Source organism: Scyliorhinus canicula, chromosome 1, assembly GCF_902713615.1.
Source record: "Scyliorhinus canicula chromosome 1, sScyCan1.1, whole genome shotgun sequence".
Lineage (NCBI taxonomy): Eukaryota > Metazoa > Chordata > Chondrichthyes > Carcharhiniformes > Scyliorhinidae > Scyliorhinus > Scyliorhinus canicula.
In genome coordinates, this window is record NC_052146.1 from 202,876,709 (window position 1) to 202,896,147 (window position 19,439).

A 19,439-nucleotide genomic window follows, 5' to 3' on the forward strand; every position below is an offset into this window, starting at 1 on the left:
TTGGAGAGGGTGCAGAAGAGATTTACCAGGTTATTGCCTGGTATGGAAGGCATTAGCTATGAGGAGAGGTTGAATAAACTCGGTTTGTTCTCACTGGAACGATCGAGGTTGAGGGGCAACCTGATAAAGGTCTACAAAATTATGAGGGGCATAGACAGGGTGGATAGTCAGAGACCATTTCCCCGGGTAGAGGGGTCAATTACTAGCGGTATAGGTTTAAGGTGCGATTATTTACATAGATTATTTATATATTTACATAGACTTACCGTGCAGAAAGAGGCCATTCGGCCCATCGAGTCTGCACTGATACACTTAAGCCCTCACTTTCACCCTATCCCCGTAACACAATAACCCCTCCTAACCTTTTTGGTCACTAAGGGCAATTTAGCATGGCCAATCCACTTAAACTGCACGTCTTTGGACTGTGGGAGGAAACCGGAGCACCCGGAGGAAACCCACGCAGACACGGGGAGAACGTGCAGACTCCGCACAGACAGTGACTCAAGCGGGGAATCGAACCTGGGACCCTGGCGCTGTGAAGCCACAGTGCTATCCACTTGTGCTACCATGCTGCCCTATAAGGCGAGGGGCAAGGTTTAGAGGAGATGTACGAGGCAAGTTTTTTTATGCAGAGGGTAGTGGGTGTCTTGAACTCGCTGCCGGAGGAGGTGTTGGAAGCAGAGATGATAGTTACATTTAAGGGGCATCTTGACAAATACATGAATCGGATGGGAATAGAGGGATATGAACCCCGGAAGTGTCGAAGATTTTAGTTTCAACGGGCAGCATGGTCGGTGCAGGCTTGGAGGGCAGAAGGGCCTGTTCCTGTGCTGTACTTTTCTTTGTTCGTTATTTTGTTCTAAAGATGAGATTGCGAAGTACTTGGAAGTGCATGGTAAAATAGGACTGAGTCAGCACGGCTTTGTCAAAAGGAGGTCGTATCTGACAAAGCTGTTAGATTTCTTCGAGGAGGTAACAAGGAAGTTAGACAAAGGAGAACCAGTGTAATTTATTTAGATTTCTAGAAGGCCTTTGACAAGATGCCACATAGGAGACTATTAATTAAGTTAAAATCCATGGTGTTAAGGGTATGATCCTGGCATGGATAGAGGATTGGCTGGCTGGTAGAAGAGAGAGAGTGGGGATAAAGGGGTCTTTTTCAGGATTGCAGCCGGTGACTAGTGGTGTCCCTCAGCGATCTGTGCTGGGACCACAACTTTTTACAATATACATTAATGATCTGGAAGAAGGAACTGAAGGCACTGTTGCTAAGTTTGCAGATGATACAAAGATTTGTAGAAGGACAGGTACTATTGAGGAAACAAGGGGGCTGCAGAAGGATTTGGACAAGCGAGGAGAGTGGGCAATGAAGTGGCAAATGTAAGACAATGTGGAAAAGTGTGAGATTATGCACTTTGGGAGGAGGAATTTAGGCATAGACTATTTTCTAAATGAGGAACTGCTTAGGAAATCTGACGCACAAAAGGGACTTGGAAGTTCTTGTTTACGATTCTCTTCAGGTTACCGTGCAGGTTCAGTCAGTAGTTAAGAAGGCAAATACAATGTTAGCATTCATGTCAAGAGGGCTAGAATACAAGACCAGGATGTAGTTCTGAGGCTGTATTTGGAGTTGTGAGCAGTTTTGGGCCCCGTATCTAAGGAAGGATGTGCTGGCCTTAGAAAGGGTCCAGAGGAGGTTCACAAGAATGATACCTGGAATGATGAACTTGTCGTATGAGGAACGGTTGAGGACTCTGGGTCTGTACTCAATGGAGTTTAGAAGGATGAGGGGAGATCTTATTGAAACTTACAGGATACTGCATAGCCTGGATAGAGTGGACGTGGAGAGGATGTTTCCACTTGTAGGAAAAACTGGAACCAGTGGACACCATCTCAAACTGAAGGGACAAACGTTTAAAACAGAGGTGAGGAGGAATTACTTCAGCTAGAGGTGGTGAATCTGTGGAACTCTTAGCCGCAGAAGGCTGTGGAGGCCAAATCACTGTGTCTTTAAGACAGTGATAGATAGGTTCTTGATTAATAAAGGGATCAGGGGCTATGGGGAGAAGGCAGGAGAATGGGGATGAGAAAATATCAGCCATAATTGAATGGCTTGATGAGACCATCAATTCATGCGACACGTGGTTAGAAGTGAACAGTGGTTTTAATCGTCTTACAACAGAGCCTGCCTGTGACAAGATGAACTCCAGATGAACTGGCAGGCAGGCTCTCAGCATCAACCTTTATACTTCCGGTTAGGGGGAGGAGCCGTGGGTGGAGCCCAGTACAAACTCCCGTACACTCCCAGGGCATCTCCCACTAGTGGCAGAGCAGCGCAACTGCTCGTATGCCGAGCTTACAGAGACATAGTACAGGGGGCATAGCCTCAAAATAAGGGGAAGTAGATTTAGAACTGAATTTAGGAGGAACTTCTTCACCCAAAGAGTTGTGAATCTATGGAATTCCTTGCCCAGTGAAGCAGTTGAGGCTCCTTCATTACATGTTTTTAAGGTAAAGATAGATAGTTTTTTGAAGAATAAAGGGATTAAGGGTTATGGTGTTCGGGCCGGAAAGTGGAGCTGAGTCCACAAAAGATCAGCCATGATCTAATTGAATGGCGGAGCAGGCTCGAGGGGCCAGATGGCCTACTCCTGCTCCTAGTTCTTATGTTCTTATGTTCTTATGTGTAATACAGTTTGAATTACGCTACTGTGATTCACCGCATTCACCCCCTGTAAAAAAATCAAGTCCGGCGGGGGTGGTGGCTTACAGATTGAGTCTGTCCGGTGGCCGAGTTGTCCGCTGTGATTGGCGGAGCACCAGGGTTGCAGCCCCTTCTGGTGGCTGGATGAGCACCGTCGGTTGGGGTACGATGGCGGACTCTGGGGGTGATTCTGCCCGAGCTTCGTACCCGTCTGGTTTGACTGGGGTCGCTGGGAGCTAGCTGGCGCGGGCGTGTGATGGCCGTCAGGGAACTCTACGAAGGCGTACTAGGGGTTCGAATGCAGTAGGAGCACTTTCTCCACGAGTTGGACAGTTTTGTGCGCCCTGATGTGCTTCTGGAGGAGTACTGGGCTTGGTGTCTTCAACCATGTCGGGAGCGAAACCTCCGTGGTCTCGTGGGGGGTTCTGGTTGGTAGCGGTACATAAGGAGGGACCTAATAGCGTGGAGCGCGTCGGGGAGGACTTCTTGCCAATGGGAGATCGGGAGATTCCTGGACCGGAGGGTCAGTAGGATGCTCTTCCAGACCGTCGCATTCTCCCTCTCCACCTGCCCATTCCCCCTGGGGTTATAGCTGTAGTCCTGCTCGAGGCGATGCCCTTGCCGAGCAGGTACTGACGCAGCTCGTCACTCATAAAGGACGAACCCCGGTCGCTGTGTACATAGCTGGGGAAACCAAATAGGTTGAAGATACTATGCAGGGCCCTAATGACTGTGTGGGAGGTCATATCGGGGCACGGGATAGCAAAAGGAAAACGGGAGAACTCGTCTATGACGTTCAGGAAGTACACATTACTGTTAGTCGAGGGGAGTGGCCCTTTGAAATCGATAGCGAGGCGTTCAAAGGGCCTAGAAGCCTTGACCAGGTGGGTCCTGTCTGGTCTGTAGAAGTGTGGTTTGCACTCTGCGCAGATCGGGCAATCCCTGGTGACGGCTTTTACCTCCTCGGTGGAGAAAGGCAGATTTCGGGCTTTAATGTAGTGGGCTAGCCGGGTGACCCCCGGGTGGCAGAGGTCATTGTGGATGGCTTTTAAGCGGTCGATCTGTGCGCTGGCACATGTCCCGCGGGAAGCTCCCCGGTCGATACATAATATCGTATTTGTAGGTGGAGAGTTCGATCCTCCGCCTCAGAATTTAGTCATTTTTAATTTTGCCCCTTTGCGAGTTGTCAAACATGAAGGCAACCGATCTTTGGTCGGTGATGAGGGTGAACCATCTACCTGCGAGGTAGTGCCTCCAGTGACGAATAGTCTCCACAATGGCTTGTGCTTCTTTCTCGACTGAGGAGTATCGAAGTTCCAAAGCAGAGGGTTCGGGAGAAAAATGCGACTGGTCTCCCTGCCTGATTCAGAGTGGCTGCAAGAGCTACCTCTGAGGCATCGCTCTCAACCTGGAAAGGGACGGATTCATCCACCGCCCGCATGGCAGCCTTGGCGATGTCCTCCTTGATGCAGCTGAAGGCCTGGCGTGCCTCAGCTGACAGGGGAAAACGTGTGGCCTTAAAGAGTGGGCGGGCTTTGTCTGCATATTGAGGGACCCACTGGGCATAATACGAAAAGAATCCCAAGCACCGTTTGAGGGCCTTGGGACAATGAGGGAGAGGGAGTTTATACGGTCCGGGTCGGGACCCAGGACTCCGTTTTCCACGACATAGCCGAGGATGGCTAGTCTGGTTGTGCGGAAAACGCATTTCTCCTTGTTGTATGTGAGGTTAAGCTTCTGGGCCGTCTGGAGAAATCGGTTGAGGTTGGCATCTTGGTCCTGCTGGTCATAGCCGCAGATGGTGACATTATCCAAGTACGGAAACGTGGCCCGCAGCCTGTACTGGTCCACCATTCGGTCCATTGCTCGTTGGAACACCGAAAACCCATTCGTGCGCCAAAGGGGACCCGGAGGAAGTGGAAGAGGCGGCCATCGGCCTCAAACGCCGTGAAGTGGTGGTCCTCCGGGCGGATTGGAGTTGGTGGTATGCAGACTTCAGATCCACCGTGGAAAAAATCCGACACTGCCCGATCTGATTCACCATGTCTACAATCCTGGGGAGGGGGGTACGCGTCGAGGAGCATAAACCGATTAATGGTCTGACTATAGTCTATGACCATGCGGAATTTTTCCCCAGTCTTGACGACCACCACCTGAGCTCTCCAGGGACTGTTACTGGCCTCTATGATCCCCTCACGTAAAAGCCTCCGGACTTGGATTGAATGAACACCCTGTCCTGTAAGCTGTACTGCCTGCTGCAAGTGGCTGTGGGTTTACAGTCCGGAGTGAGGTTGGCAAAGAGAGGAGGGGGGGAAATTCGTAGCGTGGCTAGGCTGCAGATAGTGAGTGGGGGTAGGGGTCCGCCGAAGCTGAGGGTGAGACTCTTGAGATTGCATTGAAAGTCGAGTCCCAATAAGAGTGGGGCGCAGAGTTCGGGCAGGACGTATAGTTGGAAATTAGAGTAGCTAGCACCTTGGATTTTTAGAGTTGCGATGGTGCGCCCTTGGATATGGACAGAGTGGGAACCCGAAGCAAGGGAGATAGTTTGCCGTGCAGGGAAAACGGGGAGCAAACAGCGTCTTACCAGATCTGGGTGTACGAAGCTCTCAGTGCTCCCGGAGTCGAAAAGACACGGTGTACTGTACCCGTTGATTTGGACCATCGTCATCGAGTTGTGGAGATGCTTTGGGCGCGATTGGTCCAATGTAACTGCGTTGAGTTGCGGGTAGTCGGCGGCTCGGTCGGCTGCGCTGGGATGGCCCCGCGATGAGTGCCCGCTGAGGTCGCAGTCTTCAATCGAGTTTTCTGAGTGTGGAGAGGATGGGGCCCAAGATGGCCGTCCCCATGGATTGCACGTGGCGGGTGGGGGCGGAGTTGGGGCATAGAGCGCTGCGTTCTGGGGCCTGCGAGTGCGGAGGGTGATTATTTTGTGCCGCTGGAGGTTTAGGGGCTGGGGCCTTCCTTGCCAGGCACACTCTGGCGTAGTGGCCTTTTCGCCCGCAGTTGCTGCAGGTCGTGGTGCGGGCCGGGCAGTGCTGCCGCGGGTGCTGGGGCTCGCCACAAAAGTGGCAGGCTGGGGCAGCATGGTGGCTGGGTGGCTGCGCGGCGCAGGCCTGGGGGAGTCGCTGGTTGGGGGCCCATGACGGGGTCGCGCAGTCGGCAGGAAACGAGGTGAGGCTACGAAATGAGACCTCCATAGTTGTAGCGAGTTCAAAAGTATCTTCTAAATTTAGGGCCCCCTTCTCCAGCAGTCGCTGGCGCACATAATTCGATCTAAGGCCTGCAACAAAGAGATCGCGGACAGCAAGTTCTCTATGTTCTGCAGCAGTTACAGCCTGATAATTACAGTCCCGGGATAAGGCTTTTAAGTCTCTGAGGAATTCTTCTAGCGATTCTGTAGGGCGCTGGCGGCGAGTAGTAAAAACGTGGCGCGCGTAGACCTCATTGATAGGCCTCACGTACATTCTATCGAGTAGGGCCAGGGCCTCTGTATGTGAGCCGGTACAGTTTAGCTGAGTAGATATACGATGGCTCATTCTCGCGTGCAGTAGACTGAGTTTCTGCTCCTCTGTCGTTTCTGTGGTGCTTGCTTCAGCCAGGTAGGCCTTAAAACATCGGAGCCAATGCAAAAAGATTTCCTTTGCCTCTGCATCCTGCGGGTCGAGTTCCAGTCGATTAGGCTTGAGGGCTGATTCCATGGTCATTCCTTACTGTTTCTTAAGATGATAAATTGATGAGACCATCAATTCACGCAATACGTGGTTAGTGGTGAACAGTGGTTTTAATCGTCTGACAACAGAGCCTGCCTGTGACAAGATGAACTCCAGATGAACTGGCAGGCAGGCGCTCAGCATCAACCTTTATACTTCCGGTTAGGGGAGGAGCCGTGGGTGGAGCCAAGTACAAACTCCTGTACACTCCCAGGGCATCTCCCCCTATTGGCAGAGCAGCGCAACTGCTCGTGTGCCGAGCTTACAGAGACATAGTACAACATGTGTAATACAGTGTGAATTACGCTACTGTGATTCACCACATGGCGGAGCAGACTCGATGGGCCGAGTGGCCTAATTCTGCTCCTATGTCTTATGGTCAACAGGATATATGTTGCTCAGGAGTATCCGGTGGGCACCACTCCAGGAGAGTTTGAAGGACTTCCTCTCACTAACAACCAATCTACTTCTGCATCCTCAAGTCCGACTCCAAGTCTCTCCAGTGGTTCTACGCAGATCAGAACGTATTCGCACAGTTCCTGAAAGACAGAATTATTATCTGCAACATGTGTGTTATGATGTTTGTTGTTGTATCTCCTTCAGGGAAATTGAAATTTAAGGGTGGAGAAGTGTTATATTGTTTTAATAAGTATCTTCCTATTTGATTGTGTGTATGGATGTTTATAACAAAAATATAAAGCTTTGGGTGCCATCGGGAGCACGGGCTTTCGGATGAACCATGAGCAGCTTGTGTACAGTTGTGTTTAGTTGCTGCTAGTGTCGGAAGGGAAACTGTATTATTACCTCAATGTTTTCTGAAGTAAAGAAGATTTAACTTTTTCAACTTGTTCGGTTAACTTGAGCCAGATGGAATCCTACAACAGTCGACGATGGTTTCATGGTCACCGTTATTGAGATTCCACGTTTTATTAATTTAATTTAATTTAAATTCCACCAGCTGCTGTGGTGGGATTTGAACCCATGTCCCCAGAGCATCAGCATGTACCTCAGGATTATTAATCCAGTGACAATGTCACCAAGCCACCATCTCCCCAAGTTACCAGCTCAACACATGAACAACGCCATTGCGAGGCTACAACACGAGGTAACGCAGAAGCACTCTTGAAGAATCTTTTTGGGGAATCTGGGAGCAGGCAGACAGACAGGCCCCCGGGCATCATGGGCCACTGAATTTCCATCAGCTGGGCTCCCTCCTGGAATGCTGCTGAGAATCCCGTATGATTTACCTGTCCAGTGTGGCAATGGGCCCTCCCAACATAGACAAGATGTCTGCAGAGATGGGGTTTGACTCTTTACTGGGCCCTTGAGTGGCTCAATTGACAGCTGCACTGTGCAGTAATTGTCCCTGCTGACCGTGTACCCTGGTGGCAGGAAACCATTGCGATTCCCCCATTTGTAATTCATCAAAAACACCAAGCCTAATTTTTATATCACATACAAGTGAATTAACATTCTAGATTTATTTTATATGAAAAGGCACCAGGACTAGAATTATAGCATTTCTTTACTTACCTAAAAATTTTAAGATAATCTGCTAACTTTGGGATGTCCGTGATGTCCTCCTAGATAAAAATCAAGAGATTTTCAAATGCAAATCTCACTTACATTTTCTCTTTGTAAAAGACAATGGGGGAAATATTAGAAAATGTGAAAAGAAACAGTGCTTCTGTCAATAAACAGAATGCTGGGTGGAATTTCCCAGCTCTGTTCGCAATAGGTACAAATCCCGTTATGGCCGCTAACTCTCGCGAGAGAACCATAACGGGACCTGCGCTGGCAGGATCTGAGCAGGAGATCTCTCTCGCTGGCAATGTAATCAGGGCATAAACCTGAATACCATGAATGTGAATACAGTTTAATATTCAAATACGGCTCACGTCATTGCTCCCGGGGTCGTCAGATGTCCTCCTCCCATCCCATCCCTGTTGGCATGACGAAACACCGGCAGGAATCAGTTCTGGTTTCCAAAAAAGGAAACAGTCGTGATGATCACTCAGGGGTTGCTGAGGTGGAAATGTCCCCTGGGTGGTGAGGGTTATGGTCAGGCAGTGCCCTGGGTCTGCCCCCCCCCCCCCCCGGTTGGAAGTGCCAGGTTGGCAGTATCAGGGGTAGGGCATCTGGGGAACCCAATTGGGGAGGGGTGTTCCCATTATGTGGGGAGGTGGGATGGAGGTGGGAGTGTGTGTCTGCGTGGTGGGGAGGCACAGAGACTTAGAATGGGAAGGGAGGGTGCCCCGATGTGAGCAAGAGTGGGGGGGGGGGGGGCAGGGGGGGTGCAGCGGGTCACCCTGATGCCTGCATGGAGTGCGGGGGTGGGGGGCATGACCCGACCATTCTGTGGTGCTGGGGGTCGGGGAGAGGTGTGGTGGTAGTTTGGCCCTCTATGTTGGAAGCGTTCCCATGTCTGCTGAGAGAAACAGAATTAACAGGGGCAATTTTGAGCCCGCATTTGGCATCAGTGTGAAAGGCGACTCGGGTCCAAAATCGGTGGTGGAGGGTTATTTATAAATCGCAGATCAGGGCACCCTTTAAAGATGGCGCTCTTATCTCTGTGGAGCTGGGGTTGTTAGTTCTATTTGGCTCCGTCCCACGAGAATCACGGTGGAAATCACGCCCCCAGATTATTCTTGCATAGAGTGCACTAAAACCTGGAGTGGAAATTCAGCCTTGCAGCTGGAGAACTACACGCCAGTCTCCTCTCCTCAGCCAGCACTGAGGAAAAGATTTTGCCCAACGTTTTGGGTCAAGGACCTGTCATCAAACCAGTTGAAAGGTCAACACTGGGTGGGATTTTTCATGCCCCTGTGGCATGTTTCAAAGCGATGGGGGGGGGGGGGGGGGGGGGGCAACCCACCATTAGCCGGCAGCGGGATCCTCTAGTTGATTTTCCATGCCCCCCCCATGGCATGGTTCGTGGCCATTAATTCTGTTCATTAATTCTGATTTTCTCTTCACAGTGGTTCTGTCTTGTGCTGCAAAAGAATAGCTGCAACTTTCCAGGGTTCCTAGCAGAGCAAGAGTGTGTCCTGTTGGTGAAACCATTTCTCCTTTGTTACAACTGTGATTGACATTTCAAAAAGTATGTCATAGGTTGCAAAACCCTTTGGGATGTCCTGAGGTTGTGAAAGGTACCACATTAATGCAGAATTTTCTTTCTTTCCTGGGGAAAACCCATAATGGCAGGGAGGGAAAAGGTGGAAGAAAAAGTTCAAGTCAAAAACCGCTGCAAGACATCCCGTATCAGCTCAGCCCTGAGAGTGACAGAAACTCGGTCTTGTCCAGAGGAACATTAAATCAGTGCTGAGGTTCAAGAGTGTCAGAGACCTGCACAGAGCCAGAGTAATTAATGAAGGTTTAAGTGACAAAATCTTGCAGAAAGAATAATTCAGGTGTCCAAGGTCTAACCTAAAATCATTACCGGGGAAGCTGAAATCCATCGAATCCTTACTTCTGCCTTTACAGTGATCTTGAACTCCGTCAATCAGATCATTGGGAAGCAACATTCATGGAATGTTTATGTGATTACAATAGAGAATATTACCAAGAAGATATTCGACAGCCATGCAAGTACTATCCGCCAATGAGTTGGAAAAGCATAATCAATTTATACTTAAAATTGCTTAAGTAATCCAAATGGTAGTTTTCACAGATGTGAAGCAGAACACTGTTGGCCTTCAGCCAAGTGAAAGATGTGAGAATCAAAGAGTTGAAAAATACAGGTGAATGCAAGTACTTTTGAAAGTAAAAAGCTAATGGTATGTTTCTCTTCATTTTTTTACACAGCTTTGAATAGAAAATCTGCAGTTTCCAAGTACTCCTAAGTTAAATAGCAGGATAAGAGTTTGTGATTAATTGCTCCACTTCAGTTTCTGATCTTTACGTTGTCAACATAAGGAGGGGGGGGGGGGGGGGGGGGGGGGAGGCTGTGAAGTAACCATTGCAAGTAAGAAAATTTGATGAGGTTGTGTTCCCTTTTCTTGCAAGTCAAAAGAATTGCAGCAACTATTATAGATAACTACAGCTTTAGAGATTGTTGGGGTGGAAATCAAAGGGAGGCAAGAAATAACTTTAAAATACAGAGGCGTGGAAGTACTTTTAAGGAAAAAAAATGCTAATTATATATTTCTTTCAAATCCCTTTCCAGGTGATAAATAGAAAGCTATGTTTCTTGGCCAGAAATTTAAGTTGGAGTCTCATCACTCAAGTGTTTTCTACCAGTACTGTGACTTATCTTTTATTGTATATAGTTTAAAACATTGAAAAAAAGACTCATAAAAATGACTACAATTCCTAAAAAAAAAGGAATGTGGGGCACAATTCAACCACCCTGTTGCGCCGAGTGTCGATTTGGGAATATTTAAATGCGCTCCTTTAAATGCCGGATTCACCGATGCCCGGGACTCACCAGCCGTGCCTGGGAGACCTTGGCAGGGCGCCATTTAGTACTGGTCCACACAAACGTGGACCAGGCATAACAGCACCTGAGGGGTCTCCCAGGCCATTAAAGACTCCTTCGTGGTCTGGGTAGCACCCTGGCACCGCCAGCCTGGCAGGACCACCCTGGTACTGCCAGAGTGCCCAGGTGACACTGCTGTAATGTTCTCTGCATGCACGGATGGCCAAGTCTTTGTAGCTGAAGTGCTCATAGAACATGTGGCTTTGGAAATGGACAAAACTGTTTATTAATTAACGAAATCACTAAAGGTTTTCTATGGGGTGGGATTCTCCGCTGGCGGGATTCTCCGTTTTGCTGGCGCCCGGGGGTTTCCCGACGACGTGGGGCTGCCCCACAACGGGAAACCCCATTCCCAGGCTGGCTTAACGGAAAACCCCGCCAGCGTGTCAGGGCCGAAATGTGGCACAGTGGGGCGGAGAACCCAGCCCAAGATGTAAGATTGCAGTTGAATATTACGGCTAAATACAAATAACTATGGTTACCTCTTATTAATCACTGTCGACTCTGGGGCTGTTCGATATGCGACTGTGCTCTGTGCTTGTTGTCCAGATTCTTTGCGAACTGCTGCCATTCCCAGCTGACATTGTTGCTCATGACCGTTTGCGGTATGCCAAGCCGCGCAGAGATCTTTTTTGCAGTCCTGATGGTGCTGGCAGTGCTGGAGTTCGGTAGCTTCATTACCTTCGGGTAGTTGGAGTAGTAGTCCACCATCACCATGTATTCATTGTATAGAATAGATCAACCCCGACCTTCAGCCATGGCTTGTTGACTGGCTCGCTCTCTGTCATTGGTTGCTTTTGTTGACTATTCTGGTACCTCTGGCAGGTCTCAAGAGTGCTCCATTGTGCGTTGGATGTCTTGGTCAATGCCCGGCCGGTACACCGACTCCCTGGTCAGTCTCTTGCATTGCTCGATCCCCAGGTACCTTCGTGGACCTGGATGAGGATCATGTTTTGTAGGGCCTGTGGAATGACAATTCTGTTTTTTGTAGCAGAAAGCCATTAGTGTGGCTTAGCTCATGCCTGACGTTTCAGAATATAGAACACGCATTGGTGGATTACCTTCTTCAAGGTCACATCTTTCAATGTCTCGGCCTTTATCAGTTCGGACTTGGTGTCTGATACTGGCAACATTTCCACTATCAGATCGACCTGTCCCTGTACGATTTCGACCATGTCTGTAAGTTCCTTGTTGTTGGTGGCTCTGGACAGGGCATCTGTCACAAAGTATTTGCCCGGTAAGTACACGAGGTTGAAGTCATATCACTGCAGCTTCATAATCAGTCTCTGGATGCGAGGTGACATCTCACAAAGGTTCTTGCGAATGATGGAGACTAGTGGTCAATGATTGGTCTCTGCCGTAAACGTTGGGAGACTGAAGACGTTGTCGTGGAATTTCTCAAAGCCCTCCTCCAGCCCATGACATTCCTTTTCTATTTGGGCATACCTTTGCTCGGTGTCCGTCATTGCCCTGGATGCATATGCCACTGGTTGACAGGTCCTGTCAGCGTTCTCCTGCAATCAGACTGCTCCTAGCCCATTCTGGCTGGCGCCGGTTGATATCTTTGTATTTTTTGTTGGGTCGAAGAACGCCAACCCTGGTGCGGTGGTCAATGACTGTTTTAGGCAGGCCCTCTCAGTTTCACGGTTAACTGTCAATTGAAAAGGAACAGCTTCCCTGATTAGGTTCCTTAAATTTACGGTCTTCGAGGCTAAATTGGGGATTAATTTTCCGCCAAAGTTTATCATCCCCAGGAGAGCAGCACCGCTTTATTGTCCTGCGGACGAGGCATGCTGATGATGGCTCAGAATTCCTCTGGATCGGGCTGCACGCCCCAATTGGACAACTTATCACCAAGAAAGATGATTTCTTTGATGCCGAATTGGCACTTGTCCCTGTTGAGTTTGAGCCCGTACTTCTTAATCCGGAACATGACTTGACGTAGTCGCTCATCGTGTTCTGCTGGGTTTGATGCCCAGATGATAATGTCATCAACATCCCGAACCCAGGTAGATTTTCTCCTATCTGCTCCATTGCTCGGTGCAAGATTTCAGACGCCGACATGGTGCCAAACTGCATTCTTAAGAAACGGTACTGCCCAAACGGTGTGTTGAAAGTGCACAGATGTGTGCTCTCCGTGTCCAGCCTCAGCTGCCAGAATCCTTTTGATGCATCCAATTTGCTGAATACTGTGGCATTTTTCATTTCGCTGGTGATCTGATAGTGTTTGTGTTTTATGTTTTCGTTTAGGCCTTGGGATCAATGCAGATGCACAACTCTCTGTTGTGCTTCTACACACACACCATGGAGCTCACCCAGTCAGTTGGCTCTTCAACTTGCTCAATGATGCCTCTGCATTTTGTCCAGTTCAGTCATGAGGCATTCTCAAAGTGGCGCAGGTACTCGTTTTGGGGGAGGGGGGGGTGGGGAAGATCACTGGTGGTGCATCGTCTTTCAGCTGAATTTTATCTTGTGATGGCAGCACCCGGATTCCCTGGAATACCTGTGGAAATTGACTGAGAATTTGCTCGATGGCAACGCCAGGCGGCTGCTCCAGTGCGCTGTGGACACACCGCACTAGCTGTAACTGCTCGCAGGCCTCTGCACCCAGTAGCGACTTTCTTGCTGACTGCACTATTATGAACCTGATCAGGTGTTCTTTGCCTTTTACTGTTACCTAACGATGACACGCAGTTAGAGCCACGATGCGCTGTCCGCTATAGTCACACAGGATGCAATTGTTTCTTTTGTGACTGGCTTTATCCTCAACTTAAGCAAATTAGCTTTGTTAATTAGGTTTGCTGTAGCCCGTGTCGAGCTTCACCTGTATCATGAGCAGTGTGGTCCACTCATCCACTGTTTTCACCATATTAATTCTCAGTGCTCCTGTAGGTGCAGCTTGTCGGTTTACTACGTCAACAGACTTGAGCTGCTGGCTTGTTTCTGTGAGCATTCATCGGCACACAAAGTGCCTTCTTCTGGCACATCGGTTGCAGGTTTTACCACGAGCAGGGTAATTACTCAAACTGTGCATTCTGCCGCTCCTGGGACACAAAGTGGCGTGCTCCGTGATGCACGATCAATTGCACAAAAGACTCAGATTGGTACAACTGTGGCTTTATTACAGTCAGATGCGTGGCCTCCTACTGCAGCTGGCGAAATGGCTGATCAGGAGGAGGACACACATATTTATACGACTCCTTATGGGCGGAGCTATCCGGCAGGGGCTACCGGCGAACCTGTAGTGCAGGTCCTACCTTACATCCCCTAATACAGGTGCACACAGTGGTTCACCACACTCCGACGGTCCTCGAACATGATGGTCCCCATGCTGACCACGTTGGTACTTTTGCTGCAACACAGCAAGGATGGCGCTGATCTTTTGTGACGATTCCCTGTGCTTGTATTTCAGTGGTTTGTTCCAATGCAACTTCACTGGCCTTGCATATCCGTATTGCATTGGATCAAGTCACATCACAATCACGCAGCAATCGTTTGCGTGACACCGTGTCACTTTTAAGTCCAAACAATTTGGTCCTTGATTATGGCCAGGTCTGCAAAATTGCAGGATTGTGCTTTGGAACACAAGTCTATTACAAAAGAGTCAAATGCTTCTCCCAATTTTTGTAACCGTATACGAAAGACATATCGCTCAAACGTTACATTTCCCTTCGGATGACAGTAATCATTGAATCGTCCTATCATAGCTTTTCCTGTCGTCCTCCGAGGCAAACTGGAATGTGTTATATAGGTTAATGGCCTGGGGAGATGCTACCGTAATCAGTAGGGCTATTTACCTCTGATCTGAGGCCTCCTGGAGACCTCGGGCCTCCACGTAAAAAGTAAATTGTTGTGTAAAAGAACGCCAGTTGGTGTCAATGTTACCAGTCGTGAGGAATGGGCCAGGAGTCCCGAGTGCTTCCATCTCGCTTCACCTGGTTGTCTAGAGTTTTGCAGCCTATCTCTTTCTTGTCAAGCTGCTGATATTTCCTAACTGCATCCACTCCGTGGTACCATGTAATGTTCTCTGAGCATTTCAGCTACAAAGACCTTGTCATCCATGCATGCAGAGAACGTTCCAACTGCTGACTGAACCAATTAGAGAGCAGTATGGGTTTGTTGAGAGGAAACTTGAGAGATCTAGACTATTTGTAATTTTTTTAATATTTCAGATCAGTTTAATTCACTAAACACAAGTTTTAAAACAAAAGTACATTTTGACCCCAAGATATGAGATTGTGTCCATTCTTTTGAAATAATAAAATCTACTAATAATCGATGACTGAGCAACACTGTTGTGTATCTAGCTATCACAAACATTTAGGTTTATGTAACTGATTATTAGAACACTCTTTCATTTTCAGAAAATATGAAGATATGTTATTACATTTTAAAATCAAGATAAAATATGTGCTTACCAAAATCTTGTCTATTTTTCCACCTTCAAGAGTCACCTCTAGACTGGCAAGGGCAGCCTCAACTTCATCTACATCTTGTTCATTAGTGTAATCTTGTGGTTCAGATAATAGCGATAACTTGCTTATATGATACTGAAACAATTTATTAAACAGTTTAACATTTAATAGTTACTGAAGTGACTATAGTTAACTATATGCTTTTGTCAAGACTCCCCTAGGTACATTACAGATCCAGATACATGATTTTATTATTAGATAGGGAATCAACCTGACTCGAACAACCTTCATGCACCATTCCACATGTACTTTATTAATTGAAAACAGTCTACAAGAGATCCCTGTGTAACTGAAAACATAGATACTTTAAAGCTGTTAGTAACTTGCTGGTTCCTCAAGATTAGGCTCATGTTGGAGTGTTCCCCGTGCCATACCAAACCATTTTTAAACTTGAAATGAATCCACTATAAGTTTCCTTTTAAATGAGGCATAGTCCTCCCACAATGAGAATATACAGTTAACACTCCTATGCCCCAGGCAATGGTTGCATATAAAGCCATACATTGTGAAGTGATTCTCTGAGTGCTGATACTGATCGTGCCCAGCCCACATATGGCAAATGATTTTTGTATTGCTATGCAACAGTGCAAAAATATTACAAAGATATTATAGACTTAACAACATTAATGTTTTCTTACGTGTCCTTGCCAGCTATTTTAACAGAAACATACCATTAAAATAGCAGGCAAAGGACTTGTATCCAAAATTTATCGAAATGTGTCCATTAAGGTGTGTCACTTGGAGCAGAGTAGGTCATTCTCTTGCCTCTTGAGTCAGAAAGTTGTGGGTTCAAGTTCTGCCTCCAGAGACCGGAGGACAAAAATTAAATACTAAAGTAGCGCTGTAGTGTCAGAGGTACCAGTTCTCGATGAAACGTTAAACCACTCAGGTGGATGTAAAAGATCACACTGCACGTTTTTGAGGAAGGACGGGGGAGTTATCCGTGGTGTCTTGAGTAATATTTATCCCCTCGCTAAAAAAAAATTATCATCATTGCGGAAGCTTGCTGTGCACAAGCTGGCTGACCCCGTGTCCTGCATCACAACTGAGATTAAACATTAAAAGGCTTTAAAGCACTTTGGGATAGCTGGAGATGGTGAAAGGTACTACGCAGTTGCAAATCTTTCCTTTCTCATTCAAAAGTCCATTGTGAATTCAAGGGAACAGCGTACAAAGTGACTTTGAATCCCTATTATCTGAAAATAACAATCTTGGGATGGGAAGAAATTTGAGAAGGAAAGTTTTATAATAGTGCCCTATTTGTTAAAGAGGATTACAATATATTCTATCTGTGTGTCAGGAAAACATGACTTAAATACCTAATTGTGGCAACAACAACTTGCATTCATATAGTGGGCAGAATCTTACCAATGGCAGCTTTCTCTGCTTTATCGTCCTGAACATTGTGCAAACAAAACTGTTAAGGAGCGGTCCCACGACATCACATTGGCGGGGTATGCTCTGATTGAGCCATTCCTATCAGTAACTTAATTTTTTAACCATGAGCACATCATTTTCAAAGGCTGTCCCGGTACACGAAAGTTAAAATGGAACCCCCTCCACCAGCCCCCCCCCCCCAGCACTGCCCGAGCACCAGGGTAATGCCAGGGGTCAGTGCAAGGGAAAAGTGCCCGGTGATGATAACCCTCTCCCTCCTGAGGGGTGAACTCACCAGAGCTCCTCCGGCGGGGCTACCTGCAAGGTGCACGCCGAGAGAGACCAGTTGTCGTACACGCCGATGTGCATGGATTATCTAACTGTGGGGGTGGCAGCGGTGGGTGGGAAGAGGTGGGCAGGCACAGAGGCCTGATAACGACATTCAAATTGAATGTAATGGTGTGTGTCCCAGCCGTTGAATGTCGGGATCCCCGTTACGCCACTGGCGGAGGGCATGGGGACAATTGTGGTGAGACTGCCCACAGATGTAAAATGTAATTTGGGCTTCTTGCGACATTTTCTGCTCACGTAACCAAACCCGCCCGAGAAGAACCGGAGCGGAAAATGCTGGCCAGTGCCTATAGTGCAGTAAAACATCCCATGGTGCTTCTCTGCAGCATTGATCAAAATGTGACAATGAACCACATTGAGAGAAATTTGGACATGTGGGTCGCAGGGATAAGTTTTAAGAAGTGACTTCAATGTGGAGAGAGAGGTAGAGGTGGAAATGTTCAGGGAGGGATTTCCAGAGCAGAAGGGCCTGGGCGTCTGAAGGCATGACTTTGAATGTTAAAACATTGAAAATCATGGATGTCCACAAGGACAGAATCGGAGGAGTGCAGTGATGTTGGCAGGGTGTAGGAGTGCAGCAATTTAGGGATAAGAAACTATGTGGCCACAGAGGGATTGTTTTGGGGGGGGGATTTTAATGTGAAGGCTTTACCAGAACAATAGGCAATTCAGGTCAGCGAGCAAATGAATGCCAAATGGACAGGATTCATTGCGCGCAAAAAAAGGAGCAGCCGAGATTTGGATGAGCAAAGTTGATGAAGGGTGGGAGATGGAAGCCTTCCCAGGAGTCTTGTAACATCTTTCAAAATGTAACTTAACAAATGATTACATTTCTTGTTCCTACGATTGCAAGTTGGGAGACAGGCTGTGTTGGAGAGAGGAATAAAGCTGGGGTGGGCGGGGCTATAATTAGAGATATATATATGATTGTAAAATGTTGGGAACACTCAACAGGTCAGGCAGCATCTGAGAATTTGATCTGAAACATTAGGCTGGATTTTTGGGCAGTTGGACCAATTCCCAAGGCCGTTAGAAATGGTAGATGGGACCTAGATGCGGAAGTCATGTCCCCATTTCTGGCTACTGCCATGTTTGCAAATGGGTAATGGGTGGGACATTATTTACGGAGGCAGGAAACCAAAATTCAGCAGGGCCATTTGCTGAATTCAAACAAACCCCATTTCTGCTGTTCCAAGATAGGCCATCTGAAGTGGCTTGGAAAACATCATTACCATCTGTTCCTGAAATTTCACTAGATTTCAATGTTGAAATTTCCAGGTTTCCGAAATTACAGCTGAGCCCATCATGAATACTTGTGTGCATTTCAAAAGCTCTAAAACGACCTATCTCAGCAGGGTGCTGAGTTCATGTTTTATTTGACAGTTTTAAGAGACTATTAAAGGATTAGCTGTATGTAGGAGGTTACAAAATAGAGGTTTGGTTGTTTTTATAACAGATTGAATACTTTAGAAGATTTAAAATCTTTGAATGGGTTTCATAAATGAGAATTTATTTTTGTATCAAGTGCTTGTGTGAGAGCTCGCCTAGATATTTTTTTTCCAACTCCACACGGCTCCTGAGATCTGGCCGGGATTCTCCCTGACCCGGTGGGGCGGGGGGTCCCGGCGGGATGGAGTGGCGTGAACCACTCCGGCGTCGGGCCGTCCCAAAGGTGTGAATTTCTCCTCACCTTTAGGGGCCAAGCCCTAACCTTGAGGGGCTAGACCTGCGCCAGAGTGGTTGGCGCCCCACCAGCTGACGGGAAAGGCCTTTGGCGCCACGCCAGCCGGGACTGAAAGGACTTCACCAACCGGCGGAAGTCCACGCATGCGCCGGAGCAGCAGCGGCTGCTGACGTCATCCCCGCGCTTGCGCAGGGGAGGGGGTCACTTCCGCGTCGGCCATCGTGAATGCTATGGCCAATGCGGAAGGAAAAGAGTGCCCCATGGCACAGCCCCGCCCGCCGATCGGTGGGCCTTGATCGTGGGCCGGGCCACCGTGGGGGCACCCCCCGGGGCCAGATCCCCCCCCCCCCCCCCCAGACCCCGAAGCCTGCCAGCGCCGCCAGTCCTGCCGGTAAGATAGGTGGTTTGCTTCCCACCAGCGGGACCGGCATGACAGCAGCGGGACTTTGGCCCATCGCGGGCCGGAGAATTGCCGTGGGGGGGGCCCGCCGACAGGCGCGGTGCGATTCCTGCCCCCGCCGAATCTCTGGTGCCGGAGACTTCGGGAGACGGCAGGGGCGGGATTCATGCCGGCCCCCGGCAATTCTCCGACCCGGCGGGGGGTCGGAGAATCCCGCCCCTGTTCTGGTGGATTCTGGGGAGTGGCGTCGAAGTGACATCC

At 48.4% G+C, this 19,439-nt stretch overlaps 1 protein-coding gene across 2 annotated transcripts in view; it reads right to left on the reverse strand.

Moving 5' to 3' along the window:
• Window positions 1-19,439, reverse strand: part of fermt1 (fermitin family member 1) — a 114,171-nt gene that overhangs the window by 35,137 nt on the left and 59,595 nt on the right. For both annotated transcript variants that reach the window (XM_038806298.1, XM_038806307.1), the window contains exons 8-9: window positions 15,310-15,441; window positions 7,948-7,997 (exon numbers count right to left, since the gene is read on the reverse strand). In XM_038806298.1, the coding sequence (XP_038662226.1) occupies window positions 7,948-7,997; window positions 15,310-15,441 (182 nt within the window). The remainder of the gene's footprint in view (window positions 1-7,947; window positions 7,998-15,309; window positions 15,442-19,439) is intronic.